The sequence below is a fragment of the Cylas formicarius genome, unplaced genomic scaffold, assembly GCF_029955315.1.
Source record: "Cylas formicarius isolate icCylForm1 unplaced genomic scaffold, icCylForm1.1 PGA_scaffold_10__41_contigs__length_53128322, whole genome shotgun sequence".
NCBI lineage: Eukaryota > Metazoa > Arthropoda > Insecta > Coleoptera > Brentidae > Cylas > Cylas formicarius.
This window is the reverse complement of record NW_026844214.1, coordinates 7,228,000-7,248,387: the sequence shown is the minus strand read 5'-3', so window position 1 is coordinate 7,248,387 and position 20,388 is coordinate 7,228,000. Positions and strand designations below refer to the sequence as shown.

Sequence of the window (20,388 nt, the reverse complement as noted above, 5' to 3'; positions counted from 1 at the left end):
GTAAAAATTACACCCCGATTAGCAACAAAATGAGGGGCAATATTCTTACTCACGACACACACGATTTTTTACGCTTACCATATTGACCATATACGTATGACACAAGCCAATTATCATGAATAATAACGAGCAAAACCGCTCCCGTCTCCCGTGCTGCAGACCGTATAAAATTGAAAGCGAACATGTTTCAAAAGCACGAGACGGGAATGAGAAACTTAATAAGGTATATTGTTAAACCCACCCAAAAATCGATAGATGTTCCTCGATAATCCTGTGTTCGGGGTTGATAACATTTTGGAAACGATGTTAAGAAAATATCCAAGACATTTGTTGCCGGCGAGTATGATTTTTAAGATAATAGTGGCAGATAAATGTAATGTGTACCTTCCAAAATACGGAAACAAAAAAATTATATTTCAGTGAACATTTTGAGGATTTTATCTTAAATTTCAAAGGGTTATTAAATATAAATATAATAAAAAGTCAAATATTCACCAACATGATAATTATAAATTCCAATTAGAACAAGAAAACATAAAATTTTGTGTAAAAAATAATGGTTAAACATAGTAACTTATTCAGCGAAAAACTATGGCAAATAGTTACTTACTAATCAATCTATAAGCGATGAGTATGCAAATAAGCATCTAAACAAAGCAAGCAAAAAATGCGCTTAAATAAGGAGCTCAAATTAGCTTCTCCAAAGAATTAATGCAATTTTTTTTATAAAAATACAGTTACCTATAAACCTATATAAATTATTGAATTTGTATCCAGATTTATAGGAAAACTACAATTACAGAATTAATCCGGTAGCTTAATGAAATAAATTAGAAAAAAAAATAAATTTCCTCTGACACCAGTGTCCTCGCCTGCAATTTTTTTTTGTCAAAGATTATACATACATACAAATTTTTACAGTGGTCTATAAATTGTTGAACCGCGGGCGGTTGTCTCTGATGCCATCCCTGTTACATAGAATTTAAGGCCATGTTATCCTTCCTCGTAATTTTACTTCCCGCGCCACCTGTGGGCCAATAGGAAAACTACCCTAACAGACGATTTGGTATGCTTAGAGACTTCTAAGGAACAGTATAACATTTGACTTTATTCCTTACTAGATGGAGGCGTAGCACAAATACAAGAAATAAAAGGTTTTCAGGTTTTTTTGGGGCATCCTTAATTTGACATTGCTTGCTTAGTAGATACTACCGAAAAAGGATTATCAGAGACAGCAAAAAGATGCTGATATTTAATAAATTATTAATTATAATAATTAATGGCAAAAAAATTTTCTTCTGTGTTTGATTTAAATGTCGCGAAAAACACATTTTCTAGCATGTCATACAAATTTAATAAAACTAAACTGCATTTATTAAATAACATATATGCAACAAACAACAAACAAAAACTCAATTACCAAATAAACAATTTAAAACAATTATACATTCCAACATCTAGCCAAAACAAATAATACAAAAGTTGAGTTTACAAAAAGAAGAGAATTCACAAAAAAGGGAAAATAAATAACATATATAATCGGGCAGTGCAAAAAACTATTCGTGTTTCGAGGTGTAAAAATAAAAACACTATAAATTACCCATTCCAAGCGTTATCTGCTAAAAGGTTATTATACTGCCCAATTATCGGATTCCTATCGTAAGTGTTACTTCAGGCGATACGCCACTGTGCCGAGAGAGACGTATAATGGCGCCAAGCGTAAAACGCTGCTCGCCGAACGCTATTTGACAGTTGGGAGTCGCATTATTCACCGTTTTAACGTTTAGGCACACTCTGCCTGTTCTCAGTCGGTTCGAAGGCGTGCTAATTTTAGCACGCTGGTGTAATGTGTCGTGATACTAACATGCGGTCTCGTTGTGTTTGCGTGCTGTGGCAGTGAAGAAAAAAACAAAAATGTCAAATGTGAGCCAAAACATTCCCTCCTCCGCCGACGCGTGTCAAAATATCGTTCACACGTTGATGTGTCATCGACAAGGTGGTGAAAGTGAAAGTTTTGCGCGTAGGGCCATCGAATCTCTTGTTAAAAAGTTAAAAGAGAAACGGGACGAGCTAGATTCGCTGATCGTTGCCATAACAACCGGTGGCGCCCAGCCTAGTAAGTGCGTCACAATACAACGAACTTTGGACGGTCGACTACAGGTGGCAGCTCGAAAAGGTGGTGGATATTTTCCTACACTTAAAATTTGATCATTAATCCTTCAGTTGTTAAAACCGGAGGCTAAGTGTTATGCGTAATACAAATTCGATTTCCACAGTTTTCATAGGTTTTTTAATTGCTGAAAACGATTTATGTTTGTCGCGAATATAAAGCCGTGATTGACCTAGGTTCGGGTCGAGGACGCGACAGGATCGGATCCATATATAAATACTCCATTGTATCCGTACTATAAATGGAAATTGCTTTTTCATATTGAACCGAATTTGGATCCGATAAATATGTTTTGCTTGATTGCTGCGGTAAAAAGGCAGCTTATAGGTATTAAGTAGGTATCTATTTTATTAATCAGTAAACTTTTGTTAAGTGTGTGTGTGGTATCAACAGTCACAAATTTCAATAAAATACGCATGCTTTAAATTCCGATTCAGACACGATTAATTCAGCCGTCTCGTTTTAACTCAGTTGCCAAAGGCGCGTTTACACGGTTTAGTTTGGATGATCATCTCGAATAAACCATCCATATTGATAGCCAAATCAAATTGTAGGCATTGGTGGACAAGGCCGTGGGTGGGAAACATCAAACTTCGTTATAAGAGTGTTTTCAACAAGATTAAACTGCAGGAGAGTGCTTTGCCTCCTTAGAAGCATTGTATGGAACATTGTACCCTATAGCGTATAGCACTCTATCCATAGTAGAAAGGATGTAATCTTTCCGCCCTTATCTATTTACTGTATTAAGAATATTTTCATGTTTCATTTCTGATGATTCAACCTCGGTGAAGTGCAAAAAGTGAAAAGTAGCATCCGGGTTACCTTCGGCTTACCTTCTGGAGGATCACTTTCAAGAATAATACTATACTAAGTTTATTATTTTTTTTGCTTTAGATGTTTGATACAAGAAAATCATCCAAATTGAACCGTGTAAAAGCGCCTTACCCTATTAAATGAAATATCTCCAGATTCTTTGTATTTCCCATGTACCTAGTTTTATTATTTAGACCGTAAACTTTACCAAAATGCAGGATACTGTTAAAAAGAAAAATCCAAGACTACTTTTAAAAAATTACAAAAATTATCTGTCAATGTTTACATTTACAGGTTCAAGAAAATGCATTTTCTTGAGGGGTATATGTGAACATTAACCTTATAAGCTAGTAGATAATTTTTTGTTAATGTATGCTGAAAAAAAACTCCAATTTGAACAGTTTATTTCATGTTTCTTTTTGAAAACTTGGGTCTAATTTATAACAAAATTTATAGTAACACAATTATGTAATGAAAACAAATTGTTGAACAACAAATGAGAAAATCGGTATTAAAATAAGAGTAACATTTCACTTTATTTTCAAAATGATAAAATATTCTCGCACATTTAATTTTAATTATGGGAACAGGTAGAAGTCCCAATATTTTGCTCTTGAAAGACAAAACTGACATCACTTTGGTTAATGGCGAAATTTTGGTATGTTTCGTCAATAGATTTGAGAGCTACAACTACTTCTACAGATCGCAAGTATCTATGTATAGTCATATTTCTTTTACCATCTGTAAATTTGACAAGAACAAAATCACCATTTTTCGAATCGGCTAAGGGAGTACTTTTCAGAGTGATAATTTTTTCATTTTAGTTGAAATCTTCTTCCCAGGGGCTCTCTTAAATACTTTTAAAGGATTCAATTGAATCATGTTTTTTTCTGCCTCTTCTTTTTCATATCTTCATTTCTCTCAGGCTTCTTCAGTCTCTTTAGCCTTTTTACTGTCTTCGATGGTATAGTGATTGATTTTTGTTTTTTGGTTTTTCGCTCTGGGCAGAGTGCTGTTTTGCGGCCTGGGCCAGTGGTGTCTATGGAAGTTTTGTGTCCATTAGTCCTTTGCGAAATTACTGCAATAGGGAGATTATAATATTTTTGAGCTTGCCGTTAAGTTTTGTTGTGGTTCTGAACATCTGTCACAACATTATTGAGGTTTTTTTCGTATATGCTGGCCCATTTGTCTTGCGCACATATTTTCGAGGCATCTGAAATATTAAAAAATAAAAATAAAATGCGTGTTTACATTTACCCCAAAATGATGTTTACTTTTGCCCCATATTGCAAAATATCTGGGGCAAATGTAAACACTCTTGAATTATTTTAGTAATAAAAATGAAACATTTGAAACCAGTAAATAAGGAGAAAACAAAGCCTTAATAATCCTCGAAAATTGTCCCTTACCTTGATAGTAATTCATTTACATACACTTTTTAGCACTTGTTCTAAACGGAAAAACGAAATTTTTGCAGAGGTTTGAGAAGCACATGCATCTATCCAAACAAATTCGTGAAAACAACGTGATCCCTTAAATACCACTAGTAGGGTAAATCTCGAAGAGTCGCGGCATTGCAGTTTGGTGGTAAATTTAAACTCGTTTTAGGTGGCATTTACAATTGCTCCTATTTACAATTAACCCGGTTAACCCTACCTCTTTTTCAAAGAAACTTCCAACAGACTACTGTAATACTTTTTATTTTCAAAGAAACTTCCACCGTAATACTTTTTAGAAAACTTCTGGATTCTTCCTGCATCGGTTTTTGCTGAGTTGAAATTGCTGACGTTTCGCCAATCATGACTGACTGACTGAAACTGTCAGTCAGTCAAGAGGAATTCAGAAGATTTGTCTGAGTAAAGTGTCGCCCATTTCTTCTCTAAATAGGAAAATGATATTTATAAAGCTTGGAAAAATGATCAACAAAGATAATTTAGATGTTATGAGGTTACAATAAATACCGACAAGGCGAACCCACTTTGATTAGTTCCCATCTTTCCATACCACTAACTGTACTAGATTTTTTTTTTGGGTAATTCTTGCCTATCTGATATGATATGTGGATTTTAAAATTAGCCCGAACTCTGATGGAGCAATGTGAATTTCGAAATTTGTGGGTAATTCTCTTTCTATTTAACCAACTACGCTTTCTTATATTTCATCCTTATTTCCCTGCATCGGGTGATTTCCCACAGAGTTTCCATTTTGGATGTGACAATGCCGAGTCTAGTGTTGATGTTCGTTTTTGAAAGTTGGTATTCCATTTGAACCATGTACTTCGTAGTTCGTTTTGTTGTTTTTTAAGAGATATATTTGTATTCCATAAAGTCACATCAAATTGCCATTTTTGTTTTCGCCAAAAATATTACAGGAGAAAATAAGTGGCCTATAAAATACCAAAGCTTTATATGGTAAAGTATGTTCATAGATATATATATATATATATATATATATATATATATATATATATATATATATATATATATATATATATATATATATATATATATATATATATATATATATATATATATATATATATATATATATATTAAAGTGACTAACTGATACGAATTAAGGAAAGACCCGGGCAAGCTGTAAGAATGAAATATGGCCGAACAGGTCCGTACTTTGCTTAGAATTTAATTATTTGGAGTTTTGTTAGGAAAGATACTAAACAATATTAATTTACTTATATATGTGTTTATGTTTAAATCTAAAATAAAATTACAAATTATTTTTATTACCTATTTAAATTACTTAAAATTATTCACATAATATATCAGTATCACTATCGCTATCATCGCCTGTTCTAATTATTATTTGTACTATATTATTTGCAATATGGATATACGATTGTTCTGCTTTTTCTATATGTTTAACAGAATTTGCCCAACTTTGTGGAGGGATGTTAATAACTTCTATACGTTTGAGGACATTGGAGTTAACATGGGGAAAAACATTGTTACGACGAATGGCAGATTTCAGTTGGTACCAAACATGTTCGATGGGATTAAATATACAGTGGTAAGGTGAAAGCCTTAAAACTGTATGCCCAAGATTTTTTGCATAATTATCATAGACGTATTCCTTTTGTAGGTTCCAGCTTTGTAGAACCTGAATTAATTGCTTTTTGGTATAATCTTCGTTAAAATAAATGTCGTTATTATACATGTAGTTTTGGATTGTTGCTTTTGTGTCACATAAGGAAGTGGCTTTAGTCAACTGTCTACTGTGATAATTTGCATTGTCCATTACAATAACGCTATTAGGAGGAACGTTTGGAACTAGTTTGTTTTTAAACCAACTTTCAAATAAATCAGCGTTGGTGTCTTCATGGTAATCCAGAGAAGAATCTTTAATATTTTTCGCAGACAGAGAAAGTCCATTTGAGTCCATCTTTAGAGCCAGCATGCAAAATAGTTATTCTTTTACCTTTTATTTTTCAATCCTTCTAATTAAGATATCTAATGTAGACACGCTTTGTTCCTCGTATAACTGGTAAATTTTACGCCGTATTATATCTTGATCACTTTCATCTACACTCGAGAAAATGTCAGCATTGCTTCCTTTTTCCTCGCTGAAATGCGATTATTCACAATTTTCCAATTTTCTTCAATGTGGCCGTTTCTTCTAAAGATGCTTGCTTGCTGGCACCACGTTCAATGAGAGTCAAATAAACATTGTTTACAACTTCGTTAGTCTCAATAGAATAGTGTTTTCTACATTTGGGCGGGAGAATCTCTTGAGACTCGCACATATTTTGCATAATTGGTACACTATATTACACACGAAATAATAATGATTACTAATAAACTTAAACTAAGTAGTATACCAAACCAAAGAATATTATTATATCAATAGAATAAATAGTGTTTTCTACATTTGGGCGGGAGCATCTCCTGAGATACACTAGACTCGCACATATTTTGCAGAATTCGCACACGATTCAACACACGTTGTATTAAACACGAAATAAGAATGATTACTAATAAACTTAAACTAAGTAGTATAGCAAACCAAAGAATATTAAACACAGGTAGGTATAAAATTATTTTCTATTACGGACCACAATTTTACCTGAATTTAAATTCCGAAACTCTAGGTAATAATCTTGTTGCATTGTATGTTAATGACCACCCTTGGATAATCCCATTCAAAAGCTATTGGTCACTTTCTTATATCTATGAACAGACCATAGGAGGTGTGTTCAAAAAGTATCGCGAATTTTGTGTTTTTTCAAAAATTATTTATTTATTCATGAATATCTATTTTGTCCCCTTCAAAGTAATCGCCATGAGATATTATACACTTGTGCCAACGGTTTTTCCAATCTTCGAAACACAAACAAAAAATCTTTTTTTTTTTATCTTCTTTAGCTCCTCCTTCGATGCCGTCTTTATCTCGTCAAGAGAAGCGTAACGTCGTCCTTTCATGGGCCTCTTCAGTTTAGGGAACAAGAAAAAGTCACAGGGGGCCAGATCTGGGGAATACGGTGGCTGCGGCATCATTAGTGTGTTGTTTTTGGCCAAAAAGTCGCGCACAAGCAACGATGTGTGAGCAGGGGCGTTATTGTGGTGCAAAAGCCAATTTTTGTTCTTCCATAAATCCGGGCGTTTCTGGCGGATTGCTTCGCGCAAATTGCGCATAACTTGCAGGTAATATTCCTTATTGACCGTTCTTCCCTGTGGCAAGAACTCATGATACACCACGCCCCTGCAATCGAAGAAAACTGTCAGCAAAACTTTCACATTCGACCGAACTTGGCGCGCTTTTTTCGGTCTTGGTTCGTGCGGCAGCTTCCATTGAGATGATTGAGCTTTGGTTTCCACGTCATAACCATAAACCCACGATTCGTCACCAGTTATGACCCTCTGGAGCAAATTTGGGTCGTCGCAGACAGAGTTTAACATCTCATTAGCAATGTTCATGCGATGCTGTTTGTGGTCACAATGGAGCAATTTTGGTACGAATTTCGCGGCGACCCGTCTCATGCCCAAATCATTGATAAAAATCGAACTTCTCTAACGGTGATTCGACGATTCGCCAATACCATTTTCTCTACTTCATTAATTTTTTCGTCTGTTGTTGAAGTACTCGGGCGTCCGGCACGCTCTTTGTCGTTCACATCTTCTCGGCCTTCTGAGAACATTTTGTACCACCGATAAACGTTGCTTCGGTCCAAGGTAGCTTCTCCGTATGCCACAGTCAACATTCGGAATGCATCCGCGCACTTAATTTCGGTTTTCACACAAAATTTGATACAGGTTCTTTGATCCATTTTTTTGAATAGGTAGAAATCGAAGACGATCCAAAACACGTGCAAGCAAAGCAGCTGTCAACAATTAAATGAACATTCAAAATGGCCGAGCTTGTCGGCATAAATGAGAGACATGAGTACCAACATAACGCCACAAAAAATTCGAAATTCGAATATACGTAACCCGCGAAAATTCAAAATTCGCGATACTTTTTGAACACACCTCCTACTATCCTGCACCGCGACTCGACCGGACCCTGGCCATTCTCAATCGTGTTTCGATCATTATTATATTGATTAACTCAAAACATGGTGTGAAAGTTATACCTATTAATGGGATAAAGGAAGAAAAATAATCGAATAAATCTTTTTATATCGCTAGGATTTCCTCATGTGATTTACGCCCGGATATGGAGGTGGCCCGATCTTCACAAGAACGAACTAAAACACATGAAATTTTGTACGTACGCGTTTGATTTGAAATGTGACCTTGTGTGTGTGAATCCATATCACTATGAAAGGGTCGTCTCGCCCGGATTGGATTTATCCGCCTTAACACTACAAAGCGGACCGGCAAGAAACAATGGCACGATGATGGAAGTCGAAGGCGAAATGGGTACTTTATTGATTCCAGTATTATATTTTCTAATCACAGTAAAGCATCACTCGTTTGATTCGATTGTGTAAAACGACTATAAGAGCAGAAACGTTTGGTACTTTATAAACTTAGGAATTTCAGTATTGAAATGTTTACACCACGTTTTTGATAAGCAATCATCATTTCGTGGCAACCTCATACAAATATGTCAAAATAATATTTTGCAGAGAACTGCCTTTATTTGGAAATACTGCAATAGAGAAGAGTCAATAATTGCACGTCACCCAATTTTCAACAACGTTTTCCTAAAGCATCTATATTCAATCGACCGTGAAACACCAAGTATATGAATTAATTTATTGTTATATTATTACTTTTTTTTTAAGGTTGGATTTCGCTTTATAACAAGGCAAATCGCCTAGTAAGTCTCTGTAGTTAAAACTTAAGCCACATGTTCAGTCCAATTTTGAGATATGGACAATTTGCATCTTTCTGCATGTAAAATTATAAAAAAAATAAAATGACAGTTTGGGATGTTTTTTTTTTATTTTTCTTTGTTAATTGGCCAATTTATTGCAAGATATATGTATAGTAGTGTTTATTATAATTGCGAATAATTTGATATTATATTATCTTCAAATATAACTGCCACTGGCAACTGTTCGTAATTCGTGATTATTTGATACCTTTCAAACTACTTCTGTTTCTGCAATCACTTTCTGAGTGGTAGCTTTACTGTGCTTAGAGGATGCTTATTAACCATGAAAATTAGTAAATCCTATAAATTGGAGATTTAATGGACAGAGATATATTTTTAGTTATGGTGAAAACCTTCATTTCTATTGGATGTAGTCTTGGGAAATCATGGAACAAATTTTGATTAATTATTTTTAATTAAGTTGGAAACAATTTTAATCGAATTTTCTTTCGTTTTGGGAAAAATATACTTTAGCTGTAATCCCAAAATTCTTCGAAACAGGCAAACGTTAGATATCATTCAAGCTACTCTTCTAACTCTCCAATTATCAGATGTACCTGTCTTATGACAGTGTAGAAAACGCGTTCCCGGCTCTGGACTTATTTGCTCTGAGCTGTGAAGCCTTTAAACTACACTGAAGACGGTATATCAATTAACATTCTGTAATAAACAGCTGTAATTAGTTCTTAATTAGATTTAGCTTGTAAAAAATAATTGAAACTAGCTACGTCTGTCTGAAGGAAAGGCTTGTTAATAAATAAATAAAGTGGCTATTTTTAATTAATTTTAATATATTTTTTTAAAAAGTGAAAAATCAATATGTAATTATAAAGGCATATATTTATAAATTTTGTTAGAAGTAGGAGAGTTGATATGAGTTATCTCAATATTTAATTTTTTCTTTTCCTATAGGCATGACTCAGGCTGTGCAACATCATCATCCTCAACACCAAATCATTAATCAACCTCAACCAGCACCTGGGATGTTTGGTATGCACATGCAAAACATGCCCATCACTAAACAAGAAAAACTACCTCCAGAACAACGTGATCTCTCTAGTTGGAGCCAGCATAGTGTTGGTATGCACCACATGTCCCCAACACAACCTCTCAGTATTCCACCTCCGATGCCACAGGTGATTAATTTATGTGATTATTAAAATTAATTTGGAGCAATGGGGTGGTTAAAAAAAAATTGTTCTTATTTATTAATTTAGCCCTAAAATAAGCTATTTTTCAGCCCCTTCCTAACATGTCTCCTACTGATCAACAAAATATTCAGTTTTACAATGGGAAATCCGAACAAAATTCTCAGAATATGCTCGAGACATCACCTAATGCCGTAGCGCAGTCATCACAGAATAACGTAACCGTTGGTAGTTCACCGGCAATTAAAAAAGGTCTATACACGGCCAATTGGAAACAGAATAATTTGGCCATGACCGTTGCCGAACCGGCTAGTACCGGTTTCTTGTCGAATCAACCACCACCCGAATACTGGTGCTCCATTGCGTATTTTGAATTGGATACTCAAGTTGGCGAAACGTTTAAGGTGTTATCAAAAATCCCTACGGTGTCGATAGATGGTTACGTCGATCCGTCAAGGGGAAACAGATTTTGTTTAGGTACATACAAAGACATATTATTATATCAAACTAACTGGTCATAGTCAATTAGTTGTGGACAATGTGTACTGTTTTTTAGGTGCTTTAAGCAACGTCCATAGGACGGAACAAAGTGAAAAGTCGCGACTACATATCGGAAGAGGTGTAGAGTTAAACTTGAAGGGTGAAGGGGATGTCTGGTTAAGGTGTTTGAGTGATCACTCTGTATTCGTACAGAGTTACTATTTAGACCGAGAAGCTGGACGACAACCTGGCGACGCTGTTCATAAAATCTATCCAGAAGCATATATCAAGGTACGCTTGGGATTTATTTTTAGTGTATCTCAAAAGGGTCGGAAAAAACAACAATTTTGACAACCTTAATTCCCACTTAATTCTGATATAAAGTTTCTTCCCTTTAGACAGAATGTAATTAATTAACAAATATCCTATATTTCTCACTGGGTGCAATAATGGCAACTCTAAAAAAATAGCTGTTTATCACACATTTGTATTTTAATTGTCTTACTTCAGTTCCGCTAGAGAGAGTTAGTGCCACTATTAAATTTCCCTCGTTTTTTAACGATCTTACGAGCGAAACGGGCGCATAACTCATTTGTCTGTGATCACTGCAGAGTACGTAATGTTATTAAAAAGTGCGAAGAAGACAGGATGAGTTACGATGATTTTTTTTATTTTAAAAAACTAATAACTGAAACTTCTTTTAATTTTCGTTGCAACACTTCAGGCGATATTGTCCAACTAAATGACGCGTGTGTTTTCAAAGTAGAAAAAGAAGTGAAACTACAGAAGCATAAGCATTTCGCAAAGAAAAATGCGGGCTGAATCTAGACCGTACTTATCGAGATGTTATACCAATTCCAAATTAAAATGACTTAATGGATTTGCTAAAAAGTAGCCTGAGATGTGCTTTGGAAATAGTACTTTTTGTTTATTTTCCAAAAATCAGGTCAGTTGGTTGTTGTTTTTACTTGAGAATAGCTGAGCTTTTGTTTACGTGCCATGATAATCCTGGTTTCTTATAATTTTGACAACAATAGCTCTCTACCAAAAACCATTGGTTGTTTTTTATTATTTCCTCTTAAAAGACTACTTATCTGATAGTTGTTTCTTTTATTTTAGAAATAATACCTACTTCGACATGTATCAAAAACTATAGGTTGGTTGTTTTTTACTTATAGCTTTTCGATGTTTTTTTGTAGTTATTGTTCAATTTCCCGTTTGGGATTTTTTAAAGTTACTCTTATTTACCTATCTCAAATTTTTTTTGGCATATTATATTTTTATCCGTATTTTTATAATAAAATGATGTTATAACTTTGGTCTACTCTTTTATTGAGAATTTTTTTTATCAAAATATTGCATTGTATTTGTGAAATTGATATGTTATCTCAAATTTCAGTTTTTATTTTCTTAAATCACTGATTTTCTCTGAACTGGTATTTTGTGGATGTGTCACTATTGCACTCAGTGAGCGATATGATGACACAAAATATTGAATCTGATTATTACTTCGTTCTAAAGCTTTTAAAGTACGCAGAACTTTCTGTAAATTTGTTTCTCTTTGATGAAACCATTAAAAAAAAATCTCCATAACATGCACCACACTTCTGCATATATTAATTTTGTCGTTAGAATCTTACAAACGTTATGCAATAGAGGTGTCTCAAATTTAGGCAAGGTTTTGTGCTGTTTTGGTTAGTTTAGTTAGATGACATATAATTTAAAAATTGTTGCTGCATTATTGCCAAAGAACTGAAACTTTTTCATTTTGATAGCAGTTAATCTAGAGTTTACTTCAAGAATTTTTGACGGGACAGTCCCTATTTTTCACAATTTGCACTGCGTCCCGGGACGTTCAAAAGTCTCTACTTTTAGAATTAATTTAAATTTTATATTTATGAAAATCATTGTTTTGGGTTCTAAGAATCCTACGGACTACGGCGGCTAATATATTGCTTTTGCTACCCACTTATATTGTATTTCTCTCTCACTTCATGTTCGTACTGCACGCTAGCAAGATAACTAAACAAATACATATACGGAACTAAAACAAAATGTACTACTCAGACCAGAACTATTCAAAAAGAAAAAAGGAAATAACTACTACATAGAGGAATGCACGTCATTGGAAAAACCACATACGAAAGCGTAGGATACACAGCAAGATATACATTAAGAAAATTAGACAAAAGTGACTATAAAAAAATGACATTGAGCCTGAAAAACTAACAATGTCAAAAGATATCGGTTTGAAATTTTTTGAAGAAAATTGAGAAACAATTTATAAATATGATTACATACCTACCGAAGACAGAAACTTCTGCTATTTACCATAGAAACATAAGGTAGATAATTCATGTATATATTTCATAAATACATAACTTTTCTTAAACCTAGCTTAAAATACCCGTAGTCTTCATGTTTTATATTGATGACAAAATTTATATCATCGACTTTAACCTTGAAAGAAATTTTAGAAAGAATTATACGAATAAAATTTTGCAAATATTTTAAGTCAATCGTATTAAACTAAAACATTTTTTTATATTTATAAATTATGATATTATTCTTATTCTCGATACCGCCACCGCCCCCCCACCCACCATCAGAATTTGCCCGCTTTGTCCATCGTGTAATCTGGTGACCTTACCTATACGCCTATTCACCAATAATGTTTTTTTAATTTATCCATGCTTAACGGCACTGATTCATAACGTATCGAAATTTAATTATGAAGTGGAGTCGGATACACATAACTTGGGCAAAAATCAAAACAAAACTTTTTTCTATGCGTATTTGTACGTCTTTCCAACTTGCGCTCGTAAAATAGTGTTTAACTCGAAACTAAATTTATGTTTGAGTTTTTTATCGTGTGCCTGTTTGTTAGGTTTTCGACTTACGCCAATGCCATCAGCAAATGACAGCACAAGCGGCCACAGCACAAGCAGCTGCGGCTGCGCAGGCCGCAGCTGTTGCTGGCCATATTCCAGGGCCGCACTCGGTCGGCGGAATTGCACCGGCTATGAGTTTGTCGGCCGCCGCCGGGATCGGAGTAGATGATTTGCGACGATTATGCATTTTGAGACTGAGTTTCGTGAAAGGATGGGGTCCGGATTATCCCAGGCAATCAATCAAGGAGACACCCTGTTGGATCGAGGTGCACTTACACCGAGCCTTACAGCTTTTGGATGAGGTTTTGCACAAGATGCCGGTTGAAGGGGGATGTGTTGCGAAGTGAATCATTGATTTTGTTTGGAGGTTGACTTGTTTGCAAAAAACAGCAAATAAAATTGGAACATTTGCACCTGGATGAAACTGAATCGTTTTTTATACACCTTCGTGCTCCATTAATGTAACGTTTATTGGGCACGCCACCACCGCACCCCGAAACTGTTAATGTTACTGAATTTTTCCGGATTTTTCAAAAGAAAGTAAATAAACATCAAGGAAAAACTCGACACCACACTTTGAAAAAGGGTTCCTTAATGTTCCAATTCCAAATTGACATTTTCATAGGGCAAAATTTATGCATCAAGTTGTCATTTGAAGTACATCAAAGTGTAAAGTTATATTTGGATGTTTATTTACTTTTAAAAAGCAAATCTGCTTTCAACATTTACCACACCCTGCTTAAGCCAAATTTAGAAGCTTAGGAGTTAGTTCCAGTATTTACTGCAAATATGGCAATACAAAACAAATTTATCCAATGTTTTAGTACTCCCTACATATAAATTCAGGCTCCTTTAATTTTTTTTTGAAAATTCTTTACAAAAATGTGTGGCGAAATTCATATGCCAAGTAAACGTTACCGCACCAAAAATTCTATTTGGTTCTTGTATAATTTGTCCAAGTGCAAAGACAGAAAAACGCGTGTCAGGAAAAATATTTTCCATCAAATTAAAAAAATAGAAAAGAAAAAAATTATTGTATTTAATTAGCTTACCTGCAAGCAATCATTTAAGCGTTTTGTTGGTAGAACTATTGTTTCAAAATTGAAAACATGTATAAGCTACATTGTGTAGATTATCTTATATTGTTTTATTTATGAGAAGATTTTTATTAAAACATGTGATTTTGTTATCTATTTTTGACGAAAATAATTAAGGAGATATTATGATCAGTTGTTTCTATTGATGAGTATTGATTGGCTATTTGTAGTTTTTATAATATTGAGATATAAAAGAATTTTTTTCATCTGATGGTATCCTTCGTTTGTATTTAAAGATAGTTTGAAATATTTGTTTAGTGACTTTGAGAACTTTGGGAAAGCTTCAAGTTCACGTTCACAGTCATTCTTTTCACAAAAGTATACCCAAATATATTATTTTTCTTGTTAAGCCATAGTCAGCTTAGTTGATTAAAATATTTTTAGTTTTGAAAAAGAAAAAGTGACATTTAGTACCACAAATTAAAAGAAATAATTTAGATATATATATATATACCCATATTTATTTTTGCCCTGTATATTTTTTGTAATAAAATATTTGAGTATAACTTTTTATGTTATTTTTTCTAATTGTGGCGTTTTTGAAATTCTACCATGTTTCACGCGTGTTCACGATATATCGCACCCTTAGAGAAGCTGAACTTTTAATAGCTGGTGATGGCGATGGTAACGGTTACAAAAATTCAAAAATATCTTTGCATTGTACTTGTCTCGTGTCCCCTGCTTGCAGATGTCCACACATTAAAAAACTCAAAACAGCTGCACATTTTGAAAATTGTTATTCAGAAAACTGCTACCAAGAACGGTAAAGTAGAGTGCAATCAGAAGCTTTTTGATTGGGTTATTTTTTAATGCAATAAATGTGGACGTTTTATATTAATCTTACTATACAACATTACTATAACAATTTTTGCCAATAAGTAATATGCATATTCTAACCCTTTTATAATTTTGAGGGGGATGGAGGGTATTTTAGTTGTTTCACTTTTTTTTTACTGGGTGAATATTAGCTATTACCCCTCAATCTGCACTAACAACGCATGTTATATCTATTACCATTTTCATGTACAAACTAAGAACTAATGGAAAAAATGTCAATGGCAGTGCAAACAGTAGATACTAACCACAAAAACTGTGCTGTCACACACGATTAGTTTTTGTTGTCTCCTAGCATCCCCTACTGGAATGAAACAGATATTCGGTAATATTTCTTGGTTAATAACATTTCTGCTATTCTGAAATCATAGAACAATCATATCAAAACTAAAACTTCTAAAGATCACTTTTGAAAGTTAATTGTTCTTTCAAAAAATTGGAGCAACTTTTTAAAAGTTGGGTTAAAAGTCAACAATTATATCGCATTACAATTATTGCAAAAAAGCACATTTTCTGTATATTTTTTACTTTTTAAAACGAGTGTAGGGGATTGAAATAGATTGCCTCTATCATTCTTCTTAACTAAATTGAAACAAACTTGACATAACGACATGGAAAAAATAAAAATTTCGACAGACGGGTTTATTAAAACCTTTTCTCCCTCCTTCAATTTTTTGATAAAACTTACAGTTTTCAAATAATCAAATAAAATGTAAAGCATTGCATGTCGAAAAAAAAACATCCTCCAGAAGATTATAATTTTTTATTTGGTATTATAGGAAAATTGCAATAGACAAGTGTTGCTAAATAAGACAAAATTAAAAAAATATATTTTTTAAGTCATTGCATACCCTTTATTTTAAACAAGGATTCACTCCCTTATGTTCTTGGAATTTGTTCTATATATGTAATAGAGATATTTTATGGTACTTTGCAACACCTACTCCATTTTTCTTAATCATTAGATTATTAAATAAAGATTGGAAACAAAATTACTGCAACTTCTGAATAAAAATCTCAAATTTTAGTAATATTTTTAACAAAATTTTATCTTTTTGAAAACAGTTAATTTCAAACCTTTGTAAAAACGATAAAATACAACAAAAACAACTTCTGTTTTTTAAAAATCAATTAAGGGAAACCTTACATTTGTCATTCAGAATTCTTTTTTATAATATATTGATTTTCTGTACTGAAAGCGGACCTAACGTGAGACCAAGAACGACGCTACTTCGCGGTAGAGGGCGCATTACAAAATCTATGGGCGAAACTATTTTAGAAACCGTAATGTTTTATCTTAAGTATATGTTTTACATTTTAACTTTTATTTTAATAATTCTGTACGTTAATATTGCCTTGAATAATAATAGCGTCGTGTGATTGACCGGTCAATTTTGTTTGAGTCAATTGTCCAGTCAAAGAAGTAATCTTAAAAATACAATAAAATTTAAATTTTAATGATTATTTATATTTATTTATATTGCTCGTAGAACGTCTTCGCCGTATTCTGAGAACTGACTGGAGTCGATATAATTATTGGGATTCCCCGAATCGCTAATTATCGTATTCGAGTATTCTTTGAAGGAATATTGGACATTACAAACGCAAACGCATAGGAAGTTGTACAATTGACCAACCCCAATGCTACATCATAATACAATTAATATAAATCGAACATTCCTTATGTTATTACTTACTCAGAAAGTTCAGTTAATTATTATTTAGAACATGTTTTATTATTTTTGTTTATTATTCATGACATATGCTTAACAATAAATGTTTTAAATTAATTGAAGTATTTAGTAACAATATACTGAGCGTCTCAACTGAATACATAAAATTTTAATTCTCCAGAACTTCTATAAATTTTTAATAAATCTTTGAAATATCAAAAAATTGTGTACAAGAAAGAACTCATTTTGTGAAAACATTTAGATGGCACACAAAATGTTAACATGTAGAAGATAAATAGTATTTAATTTTCCGTTTGGTTCTTCTGAATAGTTACAAAAATTTTCTTGTTCTTTTTTTCTTGTTTATATTGTTTCATAGATGACAGAATTTGGTAAAAATAAAAAACACAAACCATAGAAATTCGATGTTGATAAGATATACATTTCTGTCGTTTTGCATCTTTGATGGCTTCATTGAACCGCCCCTTATATGACTTCTGCTTCGGTGTAGAAATTTATTCTCTTTGATAATAGAGTTCTGGTTACTCAAAAATAAAATAGCTAAAGTCGAAAATAAATATTTTCATTTCATTTTCAGTTAAGCCGACGGCTCCGTGATAATCGTTTAATTTATACACTCCTTTCCCCCTTTGTTGACAGTGCTCTGGAAAATTCGGTAGTTAAATGCGAAACGGCTTCAGTGAGAAGTTTCGGGAAAATCACTGCAAGACCCCGTATAAATAAATGCTCTGACTTCAGGCCACCGGTCTTTATGAAATAATAAATGACTTCACATAACTCCCAAATTTAAACAAAATTATTTTCAAATTTATTTTTGAAAAAGAAAGAAAGCAGCTACCATTGATAGGTGATTGCTCATAAGTGTGGTACAATAGACGCGACATTTTAAAAATAGGAATGAAAACTGATTTGGCCATCTAGAAGGCGAGTCTGATCCTCATAAAATTCAGTAATTTCTTATTCTTATATATTCGGGAGAATTATCAGAAAAGAGTATAGTGAAGTCATCGCAGTCCGAAGTATATGTGAGATACTCCCGAATTTCAAACAAACGCCTGGAACAGCTATGGGTTCTTCACAATCAACAGTCATCGCGAATATATTTATGCAAGTCTTTGAGAAAAAAGCTCTCGACACCTTCCATCTAAAACCAACATTATGGAAACGCTATGTCGATGATACTTTTGTTATTTGGCCTCATAGTCAGGAATCCCTAGTCGATTTTCTTAGATATTTAAACTCGATACACCCTAATATAAGTTTTACCATTGATATAGGAACTAATTACAACCTCCCATTCTTAGATATTCTTATCAATATATCATTGTGTTTACAGAAAAACTAAAACTAACCCAAAATTAAAACTCCTTACCTCTGCTCTTTTCTCTAGTAATTTTCACGTTAAAGATATTGAGCGTTCCATCACAAAATACACTTCACTACAACTTTCCAATAGCAATGAAACCGAAAGCAATCCCACACTTGCCACTGTTGTCCTTCCTTATATTCAAAACATCATTGACCACATATGAAAAAATCTAAACAAATATAACGTCAAAACCAGATTTGCCTCTTGTCCAAAAATCCCTCAACATCTTCGATCCGTCAAAGATAAAATTCCATTTGAGATGCCAGGAGTTTACAGCATTCCATGCATATGCGGCAAAGAATCCATTGGAGAGACCGGACGAAAAATATCAATTAGGCTCAAAGAACATGAAAGAGCCTAAGACAAATAAACTCATCAGCAATTCCCTAACACAATCACGAAACCACACATAAAATGTTATGCGATAAAACTAAAATTCTGGTATATGCAATTAATTCTTCTACCAACGAAAAATCCGAGAGGCTATAGAAATCTATAAGCAACCTAACAATCTTAACCGCGACTCAGGTCTCTACCTGTCACCAATATGGGAATCAGTGATCCGAGACGGTATGTATTCCCCTCATTTAGCTCCGCCCCCCTCAAACAATATAAAAGAAAGTACAGAGTAAAATGCGAGCCAGTTTCATTCAAGCTCTGAAGAAGATAACAGGATGATTGACGAAACGTTAGCTAGTTCGAGTAAACAAAAACCGATGCAGGATTAATCCAGAATGATGTTCATTAAATATTTCATGTTACAAAAAACGATTCAAAACTAACCAAAACTAATCATTTAAATTTGTAGTTAGTAACAAGGGGCAAAAATCTTAGATAGTTATTAAGTTGGACGATAAATAAAATTGCTTTCAAAAAATCGTCATCGTTCGTAGCGCTTTTTATTATAAAAGGAAAGAACATCGCGGTTTCGTGTGGTAAAGGGACGCATTGTTTTTCTATCGTGCTCCTGCGGACCACTATGGAACTTTCGCAAAATCGATGTAATTTAATTGTACATGCACCCTGCATAAAATATCCTTCACATCTCGTCGAACTTCAAGCAACGCGTCGGTAAATATTAAAATTTGCACAAATAATAGCGAAACTCTCTCACGACACGGTTTATGATACTGTTCAAATAAAATTATCCCATATTTACCGGTTTTTCATTTATCGCCAATAATTTGGCCACAAAAACGGACATTTTTAGGATATTTTACATTTTTTGCCCATAAACGACACACCCTGTATATGATACAATCGTGGTTCGAAGTAGAGGTTATAGCCCTGGATTTTCCACGCGTCCTGGTTCAAGAATTTTTTGAAAATAGTAAATGGATTTCTAGAAAATAGGTTTTTTCTAAAACCATGCAGTGCGCCGTAATAATCAATGATGTTATCGCGTCTTGACAGCCCCGGAAATAACGATTTCAATATGGATTTTTTCAAATATCCCAAGCAGCGTATGCGATAGACATCGCTTGAACCAATTAGGCATATTTTTTACGATTTTTGATCTGCGGCTAATAAGTTATTCTGTAAAAGAACAATTTTGT

General features: G+C 33.6%; 2 protein-coding genes across 4 annotated transcripts in view; one reads left to right on the top strand and one right to left on the bottom strand.

The window, feature by feature from the left end:
* The window catches only part of LOC132706610 (uncharacterized), an 86,273-nt gene that overhangs the window by 38,795 nt on the left and 27,090 nt on the right, over window positions 1-20,388 (bottom strand). The window lies entirely within an intron of this gene.
* Window positions 1,620-15,406, top strand: LOC132702484 (mothers against decapentaplegic homolog 4-like). 2 transcript variants are annotated; one of them, XM_060671152.1, is made up of 6 exons: window positions 1,620-2,116; window positions 8,626-8,859; window positions 10,232-10,455; window positions 10,560-10,944; window positions 11,024-11,238; window positions 13,835-15,406. In XM_060671152.1, exons 1-6 carry the CDS (start codon window positions 1,915-1,917, stop codon window positions 14,183-14,185), a joined length of 1,611 nt encoding a protein of 536 aa, XP_060527135.1. In that variant the 5' UTR covers window positions 1,620-1,914; the 3' UTR covers window positions 14,186-15,406. The 2 variants fall into 2 exon arrangements, with proteins under 2 accessions (XP_060527135.1, XP_060527127.1); XM_060671144.1 differs by having other exon boundaries at window positions 1,623-2,176.

What these genes read in the sequence shown, in the direction of transcription:
- LOC132702484 (XM_060671144.1), top strand. Translation starts at nt 1,915, where the DNA reads ATGTCAAATGTGAGCCAAAACATTCCCTCCTCCGCCGACGCGTGTCAA. An exon ending in ACAGGTGGCAGCTCGAAAAG is followed by an intron (nt 2,177 to 8,625) that starts GTGGTGGATATT and finishes TTATATCGCTAG; the next exon opens with GATTTCCTCATGTGATTTAC. An exon ending in TTCCACCTCCGATGCCACAG is followed by an intron (nt 10,456 to 10,559) that starts GTGATTAATTTA and finishes GCTATTTTTCAG; the next exon opens with CCCCTTCCTAACATGTCTCC.